The sequence below is a fragment of the Cupressus sempervirens genome, chromosome 5 (genome assembly GCF_028749045.1).
Source record: "Cupressus sempervirens isolate cs-2001-9-10 chromosome 5, ASM2874904v1, whole genome shotgun sequence".
Classification (NCBI taxonomy): domain Eukaryota; kingdom Viridiplantae; phylum Streptophyta; class Pinopsida; order Cupressales; family Cupressaceae; genus Cupressus; species Cupressus sempervirens.
The window spans coordinates 1,005,938,111-1,005,960,941 of NC_143122.1; the positions used below are offsets into that span (position 1 = coordinate 1,005,938,111).

The 22,831-nt window shown below is 32.2% G+C and overlaps 1 protein-coding gene and 1 pseudogene across 1 annotated transcript; both read right to left on the minus strand.

Moving 5' to 3' along the window:
* Positions 1–1,936: 1,936 nt before the first annotated feature.
* LOC149559329 (cytochrome P450 750A1-like) lies at positions 1,937–3,911 on the minus strand. Its single transcript, XM_089828392.1, has 2 exons — positions 2,959–3,911; positions 1,937–2,701 (listed from the first exon to the last, which is right to left on the minus strand). The coding sequence occupies exons 1-2, from the start codon at positions 3,895–3,897 to the stop codon at positions 2,078–2,080; spliced, it is 1,563 nt and encodes a 520-aa protein (XP_089684518.1). The 5' UTR covers positions 3,898–3,911; the 3' UTR covers positions 1,937–2,077.
* An 18,029-nt stretch (positions 3,912–21,940) lies between these two features.
* Positions 21,941–22,435, minus strand: LOC149559330 (ADP-ribosylation factor 2-B pseudogene; annotated as a pseudogene).
* Between the last annotated feature and the right edge of the window lie 396 nt (positions 22,436–22,831).

Here is a 22,831-nt window from a genome sequence, read left to right on the forward strand (position 1 = left end):
ACTTCAAGAATATGCCAAAGGATATTATTTTTGATGAATTTTTCATAGTTGTATGCATTTTTTGAATGATTTCTCCTCTCATTCCTTCATTGTATAGATTATTGATAGGGGAAGCATAAATTTATATGAAAATGGTAGAAGAGACAGGAAACAAGGAGAGTTAAAATATCAATAAAACTTGTAGCTATAAATAATAATTATCTTTCATCATAATAAATTCTTTGAGTGGATTATGCATCATTTTCCAAGTGTGGAAATTCTTGTCGAATATCCTCACATGTTTGTTTAGATAATTTATGGCCTTCAAACCAATTATGAATTCATTCCAAAACAACCCATGGTCTCAAACCTATTAATCACCTCATTACCTTCTTGATAAGTGTGTTGGTGTCTAAGAGTATTTGACGTATCCATAACATGCTTACATTTGATAATTAAATCTTACATTTCCCATCTCATTTGAACTGATTCTATCAGCATCAAGATGACATTGAGGGCACTCTACTCAATGGTTCTCTTTTTATGACCTGATTAACTAACAACTTAATATAAATAGGATATGTTACCTATTTTATATGGAGAATTAGTAACCCTAACTTAATTATATAGGATAAAAACATCTTTCCATATCTATATCTAATTAGACCATTCTCATCCAATTTTCCTAATTTCCTAATTGACACACCATCAAAACTGAGTTTTACCCATCAAGGATGGAGGGCCAAATGCATTGCAATGTTCCACTCTTGTTCAAATTAATCCAATGAGTGGAAAATGTTTGATTTTTAATATTAGTACATAATAATTCTAGATTAGATTAAATAAATATAATAACTATTTAACTGATTTTGGTTAGTTGATAGGAATTGTTCCCATAGGGTAGTTTATATAGGAAAACTAAGCATTTATATAGTCATTTAGATATTAATGTAAATTAATATAATAGATTCATTGAATAACTTTTTTACTATATATAGTTTTATGTACTTTTAAAGTTACATCATTTAGCATTGGCATTTACACCTTCTATAAGTTATCTCCACACAGACTCAAGGAACAAGTGAAATGAATTAAAGTTTCAATGTTGATGAATAATTTCACCATTTATTTGAATATTGAACTAAATCACTTGACATTTGAATCATAAATCACCACATAAAACACTTGAATGATTTGTCGAAGATTAATAGTTATACATTTTTGAAAAAATAGAATAGGAAAAGCCATTGAAAAAGATTTGATTTATAGAGAGAAGATTGAAAAAAATTATAGACAACTTTTCAAGTGAACCTCCCAATTAGCCTTCCACACTAAAACATAAGTTTAATAGAGGGTCCAAACACATTCAAGCATAAAGGAATGAAGATACAAGATTGAGGTGTGGCCGATCCACCCCAATTATACAAAAACATAAATTAAAAAGAATCTTATACAATAACGAATGAAAGGAAATACAATAGTTATTTGTCAAGTGTATAAGAAATATAGAATCCTACTCTCACAAGGGAGGAAAGAGAAGGAAGTGGTGGAGCCTACCATCATTAGACACTGAAAGAAGACTTTGAATGTTGCTAGAAATTTGGCATCCTAAGACTATGTGTCTTATGCCACCACCATGAATTGGAAATGCTCCCTGAAGGAATGTGGACATGATTAGTGAAGATCTCATCTTAAGGCCTTTGAATATTGGAACTTGTATATTTAGCTAAAACAAAACTATATAAAAAAGATCATTTAATTAGATCTCTTCTAAATCGGGCTTGATTCCTAAGCTATAAGTGTTAAATAGTTAAAGTTGACTTACTTTTCCAAACTTAATTTTCTCATTAGTGTGTGATGTTTAAGGCTGACCATTTTAACTATTACTACCCAAATAGAATTTCTTATTTTCCTAGATCTTCTATTCGAGTCATCAGAGAAAAATTTTAAGTGGCCCTTGTAAGCAAGCTGAGTTCATATTTTATTTATTCATAAAAAGCCAACATTATTACAAATTTGATGATATGGTATATTTTCAGGTGCTTGGGCAGCACGAATTAAAAGGAACCAAAGAACAATCCATATTGAAAAGTCCAGGCTAGAAGTTTGCGGTCAGTTTCAAGGAAGGGATGGCGAAAAGATGATTTTTCCTCGACACGGTGGCTCCAAATTCTTCTTCCATATCCAAATCAGCAGGGTCGCCTTCGAGCCTCCAGTCAAAGCAGTGCCAGAACTGAGCCAAAACAAATGACATCTGCCCGATGGCCATGTGCCCTCCTGGACACCCCCTCCTCCCTGTACCAAATGGCAGCATATCATACTCCTGCCCCTGGTACTCAAAACTCTTATTGCCCTCGAATCTCTCTGGCTTGAACTCCTCCGGATCTTCCCACACATTTGGGTCTCTTGAAATCGCCCACGCATTCACAAAGAGCTTTGTTTTCTTAGGTATGACATAGCCCTGTGGTCCTACTGTCACAGCCTCACTATTCTCATGGGGGAGCAACAATGGTCCTGGCATGTACAGTCGCAAGGACTCTTTAATCACACATTGCAGGTAGTGCATGTTGGGAACATCAGATTCAGTTACCATGCGCTCTTTCCCTACTATACAATCAATTTCCTCCTGCAGTTTCTTAGCTACCCGGGGATGCTTGAGTAGTGCAGTAATTGCCCATTCCATGCTAGTTGCTGTTGTCTCCATCCCACCAATGAATAGGTCCTGTACTCCAAATATATTGTAATACGCAAATTATTAGCAAAAGAACAAATAAATTGAAGGACATGCAAATAAATAATAGTATATACACTTCATTCTTGATTATTGACCTTATTATCAAGATTTTTGAATATTGCTGTCCAATTCGATTAAGATGTACTTCATCTTAGCTAGTCAAAATATTTTGTAAAACTCCTACCCTAGAAAACAATAAAGCAATACGAACAAAATCAGATAGGAATATAGTGAAAGTGACATACGAATAGCACTGCTTTGATATTATCTTTTGTGAACTCCACGTCCAGCGACTGGGATTCTTCCACGTCAAGAAGCACATCCAAAATGTCCTTACTCCACTCCTTCTTCTCATCCAGAGCCCTTCTCTTGTGCTCAATATGGTCATCAATAATTCTCCCAACAATCCTGTCGAAGAAGTTGTGGGCATTGACCATCCGCTTCTTGAGACCTTGGAGGTCCATCCAATCTATGGAAGGAAAGAAGTCCCCAATGTTAACAGCAGATAGAGTGCTGATAATCTCCCTCACCATGTCTTTAAGCTCACCCCCTTTCCCAGTCACATCATCAACGTCGAATCTAGTCCCAGTCAGCATCCTCCAAATAATGGCCGAGGTGATATCCAGCAGAGACTTGCTGACATTCACAGCAACAGTCCCCCGCTTGCTCCTCTCCCACATGGATTTCATAGCCAGAGAAACTTCCTCTGCTCTGAGGGATCTAAAGGACTCCACTCTCTTTGCACTGAGTAACTCCATGACACACACCTTCCTCATGTGTCTCCAGTAAGGACCATAAGAGGCCAAACCCATGTTCTTGTTGTTGTAAGCAATGTGTTTTCCAGCAGCAGTAGAGGGTCTGTTGGCAAACACTAAATCATGGGTCTTCAGAAACTCCCTGGCCATCTCAGAAGAAGAGACCACCACACAGGGAAGAAATCCTAATCTCAAGTACATCACAGGCCCATATTTCTTTGAGAGCTCATAAAAACTACGGTGTGGAAGCTTCCCAAGCTGATGAATGTTTCCTATGATGGGCAATGGGAATGGCCCTGGAGGCAACTTAGGATCCCTCTTGAACTGCTTTAATAATACCCACACAAGGACTGCAACTGCCAATCCTAGACCAGCTGTTTGGCCATAAAGTTGTTCTACACTCAATCCAAGAAATTCAAAGGAAGCCATTTTGAAATGTTAGAAGACACACACAAACTTTTCTTGAAATAATCGTCTGCTCGGATTCTATTTATATGCGGAGAGATACTTGTATCGCTCGGCATAGTCAATAGTCAAGGTTTGCGGGCCTTGTATATGCATTCATGGGACGTAATACAATGTCAATGTTTTAATGAAGACTCTTATGAAGTCAATATCTTATTTGTCAAGCGAATATGACAAAGTGGCTTACGAACAATAGCTCCAAGTCTCTTATAAACCATAACGACAAATATGCAGAAGATACTTCTGCAAATAATTCAAATATATCTGAGCAAATGTCTGAAACATTCAAAGGTCTCCAAGTCTCTTATAAACAATAACGACAAATATGCAGAAGATACTTCTGCAAATAATTCAAATATATCTGAGCAAATGTCTGAAACATTCAAAGGTAAACAACGAGATTATAATGTTGAGATACCAAAAGGCGGTAGAGGATAAAGGCGTCTCGGGATTATATTAATATCTCTATTTATAAAAACTATTATACATATCAATGGAAGAGTTTTGGTCATTGAAGACTTAATAATTATTATTCCCATGTAAAAGTTCACAAAAATATTTTTTCAGACTTATTGTGAATAGGGTAAGGAAATTTTTAAATAGAAAATGTTATATAATTTAGGAGATAGCTATTACATGACTTATAATTTTAAAAATTCTTTCCTTATTTAAAAAAGGAAAAAGGTGAAATGATATTTCTTGTTGATGATTGTCCTCGTCAAATTGAAGGAATAGGCTTAATTACAATGACATACAAATATGGTAAGAGATTAGAATTGATGAATGTGAATTTCTTGTATCTAAGTTACTTAAAAAAAGCTCTTAATAAATAAAATAATTCAAAATGGTTATAAGGCAGAGTTCTATTCTTATGAGCATTTATTCAAATACATTTAAATATAAATTTAGAATTGTGACTATAGAAGTTGAGAGTTATGACATCTATTTATTTTTAGCATTAGTATATTTAAGATAATTTATACTAGTATATGTTCCAAGCTAAAATCGAGTTTTGTCATCAAATATTTGATCACTTTTATTATCAAAGTTTTTCTATGCTTTCAAAGTTCAATACAATGCTTGGACTTTCTTAGACAAAGGTAAGCACATGTGCATATAAAATGCACATGATAGTATAAGTTTATCTTTATGCACATGGTAGTATATATTTTTATCTTTATGAATCAATTGTTTATGGCCTAGTACCCTCCCCCTCATGGCCTGAGTGGGGGGTCATTAGGTGGTTCACGTATGGTTTGAGGTGATGCTCCTACTTATGTTAGGGTTCCATTGAGATAGTGTCCACTAGTACCCCTCTTATGGACTAGGTACTAGGTTTTTGAAGGTGGTGATTCCTCCCACAAAATCTTTCTCTCTTGTTGGTGTATAGAGTATTTTCTTGTGTTTCCATTCTTGCTCCTTCAAAAGAGAAATATTTCAACCTCTTGCCCATATGAAGACCTATCTTGTGGTGGTGTGTGGTCAAGATGTGGTAGAAGCACTATTTTCTACTAACTCAGTTGTTTAATTTGTATATTCGCTATCTTTTGGTCTTCCCTTTCAAACCTACGTCACTACGTGATGGATTGTTGTATATCCATTGTATAGATTTTCTCTTGTGCAAAGGGACACTTTATTGGTTTGTTTACTATTATCGAAAACAATATTTAGTACTACGCAAGTCATGGGTTCAAGGGAATCACTCTATATTTCCAAAATCCTATACAATCTCCTTTAACCTTCTTTTTGATGAACTTAGTGTGCATCTAATGTGGGATTGTCATCCCAACCATCTCCTTCACTTTTGGGTGAATTCATGTTTTGAGGTCATTTTCAACTCCATTGGTCATTTCATAAAGGTGGATAAGACTACAACTAATTTCAATCTGTCTACCTCTATATGTATTAGGGTTTACATTGACATCTCCACACCTTCCCTAGAGATGTGGTTCTCATGGTGATGGACATGTCATGGAATCAAACAGTGGATTATGAGGGTATTCTATTTTGACTCTGCCAATGCTTCTATACTAGTCATTTGGAAATTGATTTCTCTGCCCTCTTACATTAGGACACTATTACTAAGTGTAAAGACACCAATGATGAACATGTGACTATCTTGGATTCTAATTCTTCCTTAGTTGAATCATAGGATGATGATAAGGATGAATCTCTTATTACAAATTCGGTCACATTAATCCTTATGGATGTCAATCCTTTTGGCCATGTTGACCCTTCAACTTGTTGCTCCTTCTCTTCTCCGATATTTAGCTAACAATATACACCTTTCTCAAAACTCTACCTTTTATGCTAATATTTTTTCAGATAGAGTGTCACAAATTGTACCTCCTTTTGGTGGGAATTCTAACAATAACTTCACTTGGACAATTGTTCAATGTTAAAGAAAAAATTATGTGTTAACCTCGCCTCCTTCTCCCAATTGTATGGGTGATTTTCCTACCCAATATTGAGATTGTCTACTAGCCTTTTTGTTTGTGTGATTTCATATTTTTTAAATTTCCAAGACCATCATTTTTACTGTGTTGTTAATATATTTTGATGATTATGACTCATGGTTGTGTAATGGTCAACACACTTTTTATGCTACTAATTTTAATAAAAAAAAATATACATGGTAGGAGAATTATATAGAGACAAGAACTAAATATCTATATGTAGAGAAAGTAAATTTCATGTCCATAATAATTATTGTTGGTGGATGGATCTACTATCAAGGGAGAAGATGTAGACAGCCTAAGAAATCCTAAAGGAAAAGGATAAAGTATTAAGAAAACTTCAATGTTTAAATGAATAATTAACAAGTTCAATTTTTTTTTGCAAATTAAAAAAATACATTTCATATTTATTCATGGCTAAGATAGGCTAGATATTGATTCAGGATTTTCCTAGATGGTGTAGAATTATAACGGAAAAATATCTTGGAGGAACTCCTTTTAAGTATAATTTATACACTAATGAACTCCCAGTAGGTTCTAGAATCTAGACTAACATTGTTAATAGCCAGAGACTGGTGAAGGAGGGAGTGATATGGATAATTAGGGATGGAAATACAATCATATTTTGGGAAGATAACTGGATGGGAGGAAATTGTTTGAATCAAACCACCTATAGAATGGTGAGAAATATTTATATAAACCAGTTGGGTGAAATTTTAAGCAATTGTGTTGATAACAATGGTGAGTGATGCAAACTAACCTATAGAAGGTAGAACTAAAATATTATTCATCTCTTGAAGTAGCTACAAGACATCATGGAAAAAAAAACCCAAATTCCTACTTTTCTGCCCGAGGACACTGTAACTTAGGAATTGAATGCCTTAGGAAAATCAAGTATCAAATTGACCTATAATGCTATTATTGGTCATGAGGATAATGTGGACTACTAGAAATATGTTTGGAACCTAGGTATCCTTCCAAAGATTAACTTCTTTTGGTGGGTTGTTCTACATAGGACCATTCTCACAATTGACTGTCTGAAAATAAGGAGCTTCCAAGTTGTGAACCAATGTAGTTTTTCCAACAATGTGGAGGAATTTATTCCCCACCTTCTAATACATTTTCCCTATGCAAATTTTGTGTGGACTATAATTTTGAATAGGATTGGGCTTTAGTGGGTCTTCAATGGTGACCTCAAATAATTTATCTTCAATTGGGAGGCACTGTCTGCCTCACCCCCTCATTAAGAGGTTATGAAAGGTTATACCCATGTATGTTTTTTGGTATTTATGGAAGGAGTGGAACAACCACATCTTTCTAGAGATAAAATCTTCCCCCCTGTGATCACTCTTCAAATCACAATCAACCTTCTTAGGGAATGTGTTACAATCTAGAGATGGAAAACCCCCTAGCCTCCTTCGAATAGTGATCAAATTATGGATGAGAAATGGGGCCTTCTAGGTTTTATTTCTAAATATGGTAATTCTAAAATCATTGCTAGATTGAAGGTCAAATAGAAATCTTCCTCACCTTCTGCTTTAAACTTAATTTTGATGGTTCAATGCGAAGAGGCTTTGTTGTGGGTGGAGGTATAAGTCAAGATCATAGAGATAGGCTTGTGGTGGCTTATGCTATCAATTGTAGATAAAATAATAGCAATATTGTGGAGGCAATTGGGCTATTCATGGAAGTTAAGACTACCAACTCAAAAGGGATTCTCCATTTGATAGTTGAGGGCAACTCGCATTCATCATTGAGGTGGTTAAAAGACATAGTAAAATAAATTAGAAATTCACCCTGATTATTAATGAGACTTAGGTCCTTATTTCAATATTTTAAGAAGTGACCATTTAGCACATTTATTGTGAAGGCAACCAAGTGGTGGATGTACTAGAAACTTTAGGACTGGAGATGGTTGGCCTAAAAGATTGGTTTAGTGTTAACACTCCCTTGCGGAAAGGATTTAAATTAATGACTCATGGTTTCATTGTATCAATGTTATAAATGGGTCTCTTTTTGGATAATTATTATCATGATCACCTTTGGGGAGAACTAGTATTATTTTTTAAATGATTTGGGAAAAGGGTAAAGGTACCATGATTATGCTTCAAAGTCACTACCATTTATTAAATTCTGAAATATGAGGTGGCATCTGTAGTGCCTACCCCTAGTTTACTTTTCATGTTATATTGTCGAATTATTTTAGGCTAGCTCTTGCGGTTATGTTTTATGAGTTAGTCATACCTGGTTACTTGATTTTATTGATGTTTTTTCATACTTAGATTATAGATTTAATGAACTACTTGATACTTGATTATTTCATGTGTTCATGGTTATTCTTTTGATGATGATGCTTTGTATGTTTCATATAGTGATTTTAAATGTTTTCATGATGATAATTGGATGTATGGTTTATATACAATTTGTATGGTTGCTTACCCCATATTTGCATGTCCACCTTCTAGTCAAGATCTACATGATGTAGCAGTCCCTACAATTACTTGTTTAGTTTATATATATATATATGTTGGAAATATAAGAAGAGTAGCTAAGAGGGGAGGGGTCAATTAGTTACTACAAAAATAAATCCCTAATCCCTTAGATGTTAATACAAAATAATTCTGTGAAAAGCTTAATTTTGTTGATGCTCGACAAACAAAGAAATGTTGTAACTCAGTAAATTCTTAAAATGCTCAGTGAACACTTATCATAAAAATCTTAAGACGTTATCTGTGATTAATTATTACTTTATTTTTGTTGCAAAGACATAAAAGAAATAGCACATGAACACATTTGACACCAAGATTTAACATGGAAATCCAATTTGGGAAAAACCACCAATTACAACTAGTTATTATTTTTCACTCTTCTGAAGTGAGCCCTATTAGGAGTCAACCATGTTAAAGGCTACAAAACACACTGTTAGGTGTGACTTTGATAACAGATTTAATCACCATATTAGGAGTGGCCTTATTAGAGGTCTTTAGACAATTCAATAGAACTACCACCTTGTTAGAAGATTTACAAATAGTTATTAAGCCAACTCTATAGAGATTTAGATCACTGCTACAATGGTTAGAGAGTAACAAAGACATGACCTGATTTCTAATGCAACTAAATTGCTAATTTTAGATCTCAATTCTGGCTTGTATACTTGATCCTTCTTGATCAAATATATTTTTTTAGCTTCTTGAGGATATTCTTCTTATCCTTCTAATTCGCTTCCTCTTGGTATCATTAAATCTTCAATTCTCTTCCATTCACACACACTTCTAATCCTCAACTTGACCTTTTATTTATATCTTTCATATTGTCAAGTTGGCTCAAATACAACTTAGAATAATTATATTCATCTTCTCAATTGGCTAGAATCATCAAATAAATCAATTGAGCTCAATATGTCAAAACAAGAAAATCCTTCATTAGCTAACTTTTCTCGATAGACACTAACTTAGAAATGATTTTCATGTGTTAACAAAGTAAACTTGGTTAACACTATATACAGGCAAAGTTCCTTTAGTAACCGAGTGAACTTAGTTAACATTGGTTCCATCGAACATTTCCTTTATTAACTAAATGAGCTCAGTTAACACTCATCTTTTGTGGAATTTCCTTTGGCACTCAAGTTAACTCAATAGATACTGCCTTCTAAACTAGGCAAACTTGAGAATGCTCAATAGCCATAGAAAATTGTCTTCAATGCCTAAGTGATCTCAGCATGCACTAACTAGTAATGATATGACAATTTTTGTAACATCAAAGATAATACACAATTAATCAATTGTTCCAAAAATCTCCCTCTTTGGCATTGATGGCAACACAACATGTCATAACACAATAAAATTTTGGAGCAAGAATAAAGTAAGGAATATATATTTAGTTTCATGATGATTTGCATCTATAAGAACCCCCTCTATCAGTGTGAACTCATTTTTCCTTCAGTTTCTCCCTCTATCAGAAGGCTTTCTATCTACTAGAACGTCTACCAAGTTTATTCTCCCTCTTTTGAAATTATATCTATGAGATATGATAGCAAACTTCTCTACACAAAAATTTCTATGAGATATGACAAAAAAACTTCTCTATCTTTGACATCTCATGCTAAAGGCAATAATTAGTGAATATCAATGTACCTCAAGTATAGATTCATTTGCAATATTCCCTTGTTAATATTGCACCAACTGAATGATCTTCAACATGCTCTGACTGATGCATCACTAAACTTCATTTAGTGAGCCTCAAATAGGGAAATGAGCCTTAGCTTACCTCTTAGATACAAAAATGCATCCTTAGGTAATGGCTTGGTAAATATGTTTGCAATTTCTTCTTTAGTATTTACATATTCCAATCTGACTTCTTTATCTTGCACCAATTCTCTCAAGAAATGATATTTTATAGCAATGTACTTTGTTTTTTGTATGCATCACTAGATTCTTTTGATATATTGATTGCACTGGTGTTATCATAGTATATGACTATTGGATCCTTGTTTTTTATCTTCATACCTGCCATCAGTTGTTTGAACAAAACAATCTTAGAACAATTAAATGTTGCTGCCACATATTTTGCTTTTGATGTGGACTAAGAGATACAATTTTGTTTCTTGCTTGTCCAAGACACTAGTCTTTTACCAAGAAAGAATGCTCCACCACTAGTTCTTTTTCTATCATCAATACTTCTTACCCAATCAGCATCTGTGAATACTTTTAGGTCCAATTTTCCTCCTATTTTGTACCATAGACCATATTCTTTAGTACCTTTTAGATATCTCATGAATATTTTAACTACCATCATGTGATTTTCTTTGGGATTTGTTGATAGTCTTGCCACCATACCCACTACTAATACAATATCAGCCCTTATATGCACTACATACTATAATTTTCTAATCATTGATCTATATGTGGTTTGATCTACTTCTTTAGAATCATCATTTTTGGAAAGCTTATGTCTAGTAGACATAGGGGTTCCAAGTAGTCTTGAATCCTCCATTCCAAATTTATTTAATATCTCCTTGATATATTTAGATTGAGTAATATAGATACCATCATTCTTCTATTAAATATGCAATCCAACAAAGAATTTTATTTCTTCAAACATTGTCATCTCAAATTCTTTACTCATTTATTCTGAAAATGCCTTGCACAAGTCATCATTTCTTGTCAATAAAGTATATTCAACAAATATTTATGCCAACCCAATCTTCTTATCTAGTCCTTCTTTGATATATAGACTATTTTTATCATTTACTCTTTGAAAACCAATCTATATCAACTACATATGAAGTCTTTCATACCAGTTTCTAGGAGCTTGCTTAAGACCATATAATGCCTTATGTAATTTACAAAACATGTCCCTTTTTAAGGATCTACAAAACCTTCCAGTTGTTCAATGTAGACTTCCTCATCAAAGATTCTATTCAAGAATGTAGATTTTACATCCATTTGATAAACTTTAAATCCTTTGTGAGTTGCATATGCTAGTAAAGTTCTAACAACTTTCAATTTTGCAACAGAAGAAAAAGTTTCACCATAATCAATACCTTCTTCTTGAGAATAGCCTTTAGATACCAACTTTGCTTTGTTTCTGAAAACTTTTCCATCTTCATTTAACTTGTTTCTAAATACCCACTTTGTGTCAATTACATTTTTATCCTTGGGTCTAGGAACAAGAGTCCAAGTTTTGTTCTTCTCTATTTGTTCTATTTCTTTATTCATTTCTTCAATCCAACTTTCATTATACAAAGCATCTTTAACATTTCTAAGTTCAAATTCAACAAGTAAACATGTACCTTTCATTTTGCTTCTTGTCATTATTCCATCTGATTTGTCTCCAATGATCTAATTAGGTATATGATGCCTTTTGACATATCTTTCTAACATAGGTTCTTTTGATTTGGAATTAATTTCATTGATTTCATTATGAACTTCAGTATCAAGCTCGAGCTCCATTGTCTATGACTCAGGTCCATCAAACTCAATTTTTTCTAGCTCAATAGCCTTTGATTATGACTCAAATTCTTCAGATTCTGACTTGGGTTGCACTATCTACAACTCGGTAGCTGTTGGAGATTTTAGGAACTCAAGAGGTGAAGCCTCTTTTCTTTCATATAGATTTGGCAGGGTATCAGGTTCATAGTAAACAAATCTTTTATAATCCTTAGGCTTTTTTCTACTTTCTTCTTCACTCTTTTCTACAAACTCATCAATTCTCACATGTGCACTTTCTATGATTTTATGAGTAGACAAATTCAAAAAAAATTATACTTTACTTCTATAGGAGTATCCTAGAAATATGCCTTCATCACCTTTGATATCAAATTTTTCTTTTCTAGATTCTTTCAAGATATAACATTTACTACCAAATACATTCAAGTAACTTATATTAGGTTTGTAACCATACCATAGCTCATAAGGAGTTTGATTTGAGTCTTTCTTTAGTTGTACTCTATTCAAGGTATGAATTACAATGCTGATAGCTTTCTTCCAATATTTGATTGCAGCATTACTTTCTATCATTAAAGTTATTGCACAATCCATGATGGATCTATTCTTTCTTTTAGCTATACCATTCTACTTTGGTGTACCAGGGGTTGATACTTTTCTTTTAATTCCCTTTTCAATGTAGAATTCATTGAATTCATTGGAGATGAATTCACCACCTCTATTTGATCTCAAACATTTCAATTTCTTTCCTGTTTCTTTTTCTACTTTTTCCAAATACCACCTAAATTTTTAATAAGCTTTTGATTTTTATTTTAGATACATTATAGTCATCATTCTAGAATAATCATCAACAAAGAGAATGAAAAAAATTTCTCCACTATAACTCTCTATTCTAATAGGTCGACCTAAGTCTGTATGCACAAGTTCTAAGACTTCTTCTAAATGATAGTTTTTGCTTTTGAAACTAGTGTCTTTGTTGGTGTAAATAAGTATTTACTATTTACACTTCCTTAAGTTTACTTAAGTTAATGCATATATTTTATTATTTATTTATTACTCACCTAGGAGTATGCATACTCTTGTGAGTTGTCATGATGACAACATAGGAGTTTGCACTCTAATTATGCACATGTTGTCTACACTTAAGAGTTAGCACATTATTTGAGCACATGGTGTCTACAAAATTCTAGACACCTCATCGTGCTTATCCTCTTATTGTGGAGGATATATTCTTATTTTTAATGCTTATCTCCTAGTTCTTTCTAGACACATTCTAGATGCATCTTAGAGGGCTTTACATACAGGCTCTCCTAGTGTGTATGTATATGCTTATACATGCTTCTGATAATAGAAAGCATTTTCATATTGGTCATACTCTTTAGTCTACTATGTGCTTGTGCTTGTGCTCCTTGATCTTGGGTGAATTTTTCTCTAATAAAAATTTTTACATGGTATCAAAGCTATACCAAATTCTTACACTTTTCCATCTTACCAATTTGGCAATTCTTGCATAGACCCATATCATGTTTCCTCAAGCTAGGAATACCTCTTACCTTTTTATGTTTTCTTATCTTAACCAAATTATCAAAGTTTACATGACATAATCTTTTGTGACACAACCAACTTTCTTCTATTTGAACAATATAACATGAACTTTCATCGAGATTAAGATAAAATAGATTAGCTTTTATTTGTTTGCCAGATCCAACCAGATTTACTTTTTCATCTAGTAGTTTGGCTTTCACATTCATAAATTATACCTTGAATCCAATGTTATTCAACTGTCTCACACTCATTAGATTATGTTTTAGTCCTTCAACCCAATAAGCATTACATATAATTTCATTGGTCAAAGAGATGCATCCTTTTCCTTTTATGCAACAAGGTTCATTGTTTCCAAATCTTACACTACCACCATCATAGTATTCCATGTTCTCAAAATTTTTTTTATATCCATTCATATGATTTGAAAAACCACTGTCAATAATCCAAGTATCATTTTTGATAACATGAGAGATTAGTGCCATCTCACCTCTTTCATCATCAGATTCATCTTTTACAACAATATATATACCATTTCATCTTCACTGTTATCATAATTTTTAGCCATAAAACAAGATTTCTTACCTTTTTCCTTATGATCCTTATAGTTTTTGAATTCCTTCTTGCCTTTATACTTGTTACTTTTCTTCTCATCCTTGTTTTCTCTATTTGGGCACCTAGCAGCAATGTGACCAATTTATGAATTTCTTCACAAGAGGAATCTTGCCTTTGCTTTTTCCTTTGTCTTTAGAGTATTTCTTTACAAGTAAGGCTTCAAAAACTTCAAGATCATTGTCAAAACTTTCTTCTGTTTCTTCTTCACTTCTTGATTGATTGGCCTTTGATTTTTTACTCTTTTTCCTTGAGTGAGAGTTTGGCTTCAAATGCAAACTCAATACCTTTGAAACTAGGAACATAGTTGTCATAGTTATCCAACTCAAAAGTTGTTAATCTTCCAACTAGAGAATCCAAAGTTCTATTATTGGATCACATCTCATTTATTGAATATTAGATACTCTAATTGCATAAATAGGAAGAAGGTTTCTAAGTACCTTGCTTACAACTATTTTTTCATCAATGTCTCCTCCAGATGCTTTGATTATGCTCACACTTGATTTGATTCTTTCCACATATTTTGCAATGTTTTTATCTTCTCTCATTTTTGTCTAATCAAATTGACCTCTAAGACTTTCTACTTTAGCTCTTCATACATTTTCATCTCCTCCATAAATGTCTTTTAGTTTGGTCTATATTGCATGAGTTGTTTTGCAATCTTTTGCTTCATTAAATTCAGCATAACTAAGAGCGGAAGCAATATCAATCATCATGATGTTATGATTCTTCTTTTTAGCAATGTCTTCAATTGATAATGTTCCAGTGGGAGTCTTGTATTCAACATCAAGGTACTTACAACTTGAATCATTTATAGTTGCCAAATGTAATCTCATAAGTCATTTCCATGTTGCAAAATTGTCTCTGTTCAACTTGGGAATCTCTCTTCTGTAAGATTATCTTTAGCTTAGGTCTTTGAAACATTCTCTACAACCACCAAAAGCTCTGATACCAATTGTTGGAAATATAAGAGGAGTAACTAAGAGGGGAGGGGTGAATTAGTTACTACAAAAATAAATCCAAAATCCCTTAGATGTCAGTACAAAATAATTATGTGAAAGCTTAACTCTGTTGATGCTTGGCAAACAAAGAAATGTTGTAACTCGGTAAATATTAAAAATGCTTGGAAAACACTTATCATGAAAATCTTAAGATGTTATCTATGATTAATTATTACTTTATCTTTATTGAAAACACATAAAAGAAATAGCATGAACACATTTGACACCAAAATTTAACATGGAAACCCAATTTGGGAAAAACCACCAATTGCAACTAGTTACTATTTTTTACTCTTCTAAAGTAAGCTCTGTTAGGAGCCAACCCTATTAAAGGTTACAAAACACACTGTTAAGTGTGAACCTATTAGAGGATATAATCACTTTGTTAGGAGTGACCTTGTTAGAGGTATTTAGATAATTAAATAGAACTGACACCTTGTTAGAGGATTTACAAATAGTTGTTAAACTAATTCTATTAAAATATTTAGATCATTGCTACAATGGTTAGAGAGTAACATGACCTAATTTTTGATGCAATTGAATTGCTGATTTCATATCTCAATTTTGGCTTGTATACTTGATCCTTCTTGATCAAATATCTTTTCAGCTTCTTGAGGATATTCTGCTTATCCTTTTAATTTGCTTCCTCTTGGCATCATTAGATCTTCAATTCTCTTCCATTCACACACACTTATAATCCTCAACTTGACCTTTTATTTATATCTAATGGTAAGATATGGTTAGAGAGTAACAATGACATGACTTAATTTCTGATGCAACTGAATTGCTGGTTTCATATCTCAATTTTGGCTTGTATACTTGATCCTTCTTGATCGAATATCTTTTCAGCTTCTTGAGGATATTCTGCTTATCCTTCTAATTTGCTTCCTCTTGGCATCATTAGATCTTCAATTCTCTTCCATTCACACACACTTCTAATCCTCAACTTGACATTATATTTATATTTTTCATATTGTCAAGTAAGCTCAAATACAACTTAGAATAATTAATATTCATATTCTTAGTTGGCTAGAACCACCAGATAAATCAATTGAGCTCAATATGTCAAAGCAAAAAAATCCTCCTTTAGCCAACCCTACTCAGTAAACACTAACTTAGAAATGATTTTCCTGCATTAACCAAGTGAACTCTGTTAACATTGTATAAATGCAAAGTTCCTTTGGTAACTAAGTGAGCTTGGTTAACACTCATCTTCCATAGACTTTCCTTTGGTACGCGAGTTAACTCGGTAGATGCTACCTTCTGAACTAGGCAAACTCAAGAATGCTCGATAGCCACAAAAAATTGTCTTTAATGTCCAAGTGAGCTCAACATGCACTGACTGGTAATGATATGACATTTTGTGTAACATCAAAGACAATAAACAATTAATCAATTATTCCAATAGTACATGCTCAACTTTTATCTAGATTGCTAGTACCGGGCATTAATTTCCCTAAATTGTCAGGATGAGCATGCCCTATTATAGTATCTCAATGGCAAAAGAGGGAAAATAGTTGTCAAGTCCAAATCCTAAACCTAGGCCAATTTTTCTAAAATATAGGACAAGTATCTAAGTTAGTTATCTTAACTTATTTGTGAACTAACATGAATTTGAGATTTTGACCTTTAAGTTTGAATTTGTACTTTGTATTTTAGACGGATTTTCTTATTAAATGTGGTTCTATTGTGATTTTTAGTTTTTAATTAAATTGAACAAAGATATATTAAATAATTTAATTAAACGAAAAAATTATAAAGAAAAATCATTTTTAAAATTATATTTAAGTAATTGGAAAATTAATTAAACAAAAGAAATAAATTTAAAGATTTTATTAAAAGAACAAATTTGACGGAATTATATTTATTTAATTTAATAATAATAACTTTAGAAGTTTCGTTAAAATAATGAACTTTAAATATTATAATTAGTTAAATTAATAAATATATTTTCTAAATACATCTTCTTATTTAATAAAAAAAAAAGTGGGAATAATTTAAATAAAATTTATTCTAATTTAAGGCAAAAAAAAGTTTACACACAAATTATTAAAGAGATTAAATAATATTAGAAAATGATTTTTCATATTCATAAAACTGAAACCCTAGGATGAGAAATTTTTTTACTAGGATATTAGAGCTCATTTCTCCACACACTGGTTTGGAGGAGTAATTTTTGTAAGGATTTTGAGAGACGAGAATTTTTGCATTCTTCAAGTGTTTATCATATCCTCGCATCAAATCGAGGTAGGAATTTTGTAGAATTCATCATAGCATATCTCTTGTTGTATTTGAGTCTTCTTTGTGTTTGTTTTATAGATCTTCTTATGGAAATTATTATTTTTAAATGAAACCCTTATTTGAATTTTTTTATTCTTATTTACTAAAACGTATGTGAAAGAAAATAATTTGAAACCCTCATTGTATATTTTTGTATTGATGGAAATTAGTTCATGTTAGGGTTTTGACCTAATAAAAAGGTTATTGCAAATTAATTTGACTGGTTGAAATTATTCTCTCTATCATAATTATAATGAGCATATGTACGTATGTATGTATGTATATACATATATATACATATATATACATATATATACAGACATATATATACATATATATGTATATATACATATATACATATATAGATATACATATATATATATACACATATACATATACATATACATATACATACACACACACACACACACATATCTATATATATATATATATGTATATATATGTGTGTGTGCATATATACATATATACATATATATACACACACACATATATATATGTATATATGCACACACACACACATATATATATCTGTATATACATATATATACATAAATATATATATATATACAGATATATAAATATATATATATGTATATGTGTGTGTGTGTGTGTGTGTGTGCGCGCGTGCGCATATACACACACACACACACACACATTTATATATATATATATAATTTAACATAGTAATTAAATAATTACTATGATAATTTTATTAAAAAATTAGAAAGAATTGGGGAAATGGTTTCTTTTTAAAAAAAATAATAATAATTAAAAATATTTATAAATTTAAGAGGGGAGGGTAGGGGCATCACCTCCCCAACCCCCAACATCCGTACAACTATGTTTGCAGGTTATGTGATAGATTATTGTTGCATGCAGTAAGGTTGCCCCAACCGCATAGCCTACAAACTTTTAAAACTTATATTTAAAGTATTAACATTTTTGTTTTTAAAATTAATTATTAATATTAATATTTTATTTTCTTTGTAAAATAATTATTATTAATATTTTGTTTTGTATAGTTTAAAATCATGAAATTCATTTAAAATAAATTTAGTTTTATTTGAATTCTAATTTAGTTTGAAATAATATGGGTTAAGTTTAAATTAATTATATTTTTTGCTATATTTTAATAGTATTAAATTATATTTTCTTATTTAATATTTATTAAATAAAATTATGATTTAAATAATTAGACTTAAAATAAAATATTATTAAATGAGAATCTTATGTAAACTTTAATCGATTATTTTATTTTCCTTATGGATTATCATTGGATAATAATAAACATGTATTTTATTTGGAAATCATAGATGAGTAAGATATAACCATGAAATTTATAATTTGATCAGTCTAAAACTTGAAATTTCTACAAATTGATTGTTATGGATTTATATCATAAACCAAAATAACTAAATGACTACAATTGTTTTAATTCCATGTCAAACTATCATGTTTTATCTTGTAAGGGGTTTTGGGAAAGCCTAGTTTTTGACCAGTTAGGTACATTTACCAGAGCCTTGGGAAGTGACTGATTTGTGGTGTTGTTATGTATTGTTGTGATTTTTGTGATTTAACCTTTGAAAAATTGATCAATTATTTATTGTGAGTTTCAATTGCTTGTATAGGACTAATGTGGTATATTATCTCTCCCATGCCTAGAGTGGTAGCACATACTAGGATGGGAGTAGAGAAGATGCTTGGTTGCGACATTATCTCATTAGTATTCCTTTTCTGTAAGAAAGGATACTGATCCCACAGAGTCACTAGGGGGCCTAAGTACAAAGAGGTTCCCAAGGTAACCTTAAAGCTATCTCATGCGATGACAATTGCCCACTTACATATTAGGTTTCCTAGGTCTCTTTGTTGCCTCTAGAATTAGATGTTATTTTTGTACTTGGTAACTTTGAGATAAATTATTATTAATATTACTTGACCTAAATTCTTGTTATGAGTTTTGGATTGTTATCTATTACCATATTGTCAATTCATCTTGGGCCTATAAGAATAACAACACCTCCCTTGCCTCTAGCATATCTTGAGTAGATACATTTTGCCTTGTAGCAAATGAGCATAAGAGTGTTGAAGAAGTGATATCTAGAAACTTCAATCTCTTGGAGACAAAAAAAAATCTTTATGGTGCAACTTATTACACCAATTTCTTACAATATATTTTTTGTCAAGAATCTCAAGACCCCTAATATTCCAACTATAGATGTGATAATTCATAGTCAAAAAAATAGTGAGGGGGGGAGGGAGGGGGGTCGTAACACAATATATTAAAACACTCTAACATTTCACTATTTTTCATTTTAGTATTTCTCTCAATTTTTCCCACTAATAGTCCTTTCACAAGTCTTTCTTTTATTTTATTTTTGTTCACTAGCTCCTTAAATATTTTAGTTAAGGGAGTAGTGTCTACTAAATTATTCTTAGTGGTATCTTTCAAAGGTTTTTCCCCATTCTAGATAGGCACATAACTAGGGAAAACATTCAAGCACAAAGGTTTCTACCTCGAGCCCAAATTCATTTTATCATTAATAATCTTGAGGGCTAACTATCATGCATTCAATTTTAAGGTAGTGTCATCATTTACCTTCTCCCTATTAAAATTATTAGAATAACTAAGAGGGGGGGTGAATCAATTATCCTCAGGTCTAGATGTACCAATTTAACTATTAACAACTTCAAACAACTTATTCAAACTCATAAACCCACTCAGAAAATATAGCAACTCATCAACAACTTAACTTATTCATTTATCACTAAATCTTTGTTCAGTATATGTCGAGTAATAGAAATAAATAATAGTAAAATCATGCATCACAAAATAACATTCACATAATTATAATACCAAAATTTAATGTAGAAACCCAATTTGGAAAAAAAACACCAAGTAACTCGCTACCACTTTTCACTCTTTTAAAGTGATTTGAGTTAATAGCCAACCTATTAAAGGTTACAAAATACATTTTTATAACATCGTTAAAGAATTTAATTACCCTGTTAGGAGTGGCCTAGTTAGAATTCTTTAGATCATTCCATTAGAATGTCATCTTGATTAAAACAATGTAAAACAACATATAAAAATAGAAGCATGTAAACTACAATATATCCAAGAATAGAAGCATGTAAAACAATATATTCAGCAAGAATAGAAGAATGTAAAACAACATATTCATCCTCATATAAAAATTGCAAAAGTAACAAATGTCCTTTATGATCATCCTACATGATATCCACAATGTTAGGATTATCAACATGATTAATGGAACTATCTTTAGTATTAACATCATTTTTATTTGAATAATCCACAAAATTTGGGTTTGGAGGTTGGCCATTGATCAAAGGATCAAAGATTTACTGAATATGAATATTTTTAAGCAATGGATAGTCTCAACAAGCAGTGACATTACCAATTTGTTAATTTTCTAAAGATTAACGGAAATTTGCAGAAAAATAATACTACGGTTAAAAATAGTATAATAATAAGACCTAAATTTAAAATTAAAATAAAATAATAATAATAATAAATAAACGAAATATAGATCCACGATGAAGTTATCCTTTTAAAAACCATCTTGGAAACTATCAAAGCCTTTTGAAAGGGATAAGTAAGTAAGTGAGTAAGTGGATTTTATAGTCCACGACACTATGCCATAGTTTTTGGATTTACATATGGTGACAGTGATATGGGACTACCTCGTACTCTTTTTCGAGAGGCGCTTGGCGCTACAAACGAGGCATACATACCCTACCCCCCAGTGGGATTTGAACTTGTGACCTCTCTTTCAAGAGTACAAGTTCTCCACCACTAGGCCAACTCAGGATGCATATATCAAATATAGTGAATTTTATTTAATGTAGCATCTCAACATTCAATAGCTTTAATGAGCACTTAGATCAAGTAATTGGGTGGATGGACATGGACGACTATAGCCATGGCAGGAACTGTTAATACTTTTCTCATATCTATGTATAGGACAGGTACATCATATTATTATTATTATTATTATTGCTATGTAACTAGATGTTTATCTCGTGTCACATAACTCATCTGGCGTTTTTCTTTAACTATGTTTATATAATAATTCCTTGTGTAATTATTTTTAGCACAAAAGAATAACTGTTACAAGATCAAAGTGAAACCCTAAATATTATTTGAAAGCCAATCCAAGCCATCAAACAAGCCTTTCCCTGAAATAGCACAGGATCCCTGAACGTGCCATCGGCTCTGAGGCAAAGATTGCAGATCAAGCTTGTCCCTTATCTCCTCACAAGTCATTGCACTGGGAGAGTCCTGCTTGTTTGCAAAGAGAAGAAGGGAAGCATTTCTGAGAGACTGCTCGCTCATTATCCTGTGCAACATCTCAGTGGCCTCATAAATGCGATCTCTATCACTGCTGTCCACGACGAAAACAACAGCTCTGCACTTGCCAATGTAGTCTCTCCACAGATGCCTCATGTTTTCCTGCCCACCAACGTCCCACACAAGAAACTTGGTATTTTTGTACTCCAAACTCTCCACGTTGAAACCCACCGTGGGAAACGATCGTATCACTTCCCCAAGCTGCAAGTTGTATAAAATGGTGGTTTTGCCTGCTGCATCAAGACCCAACATCACAACTCGGGCCTCCTTCGCATCCAAACATCCTGAGACTGTGCAACCCATTTTCAACAAATTCTTACAAGTATTCACAGTGCTTTGAGTATCACACACAAGAACAACTCTAAACCAAATGCGTGCTTTTTATCTTCTGCTTTATATAACTCTTATGATTGAAATATTTATAACATGTTCATACTGAGCCGACGGTTGCTTCACCATATGAGAGGATTACTTATCTATTGATATAATAATTTCAATAAAGGCGTCTCAACTGATATCTCTTTAGTATCTAGAATCTGTTATATAGATGTATTAAGATTTTAAGCTAGTTTTATTTCGTCGAAAGACATAACTACAATTGAGTGCTGAGTTTAATGATACAATTTGTCAAATAAATAAATGAATGCCTTGAAAGATTTGGTTTTGAGTGAA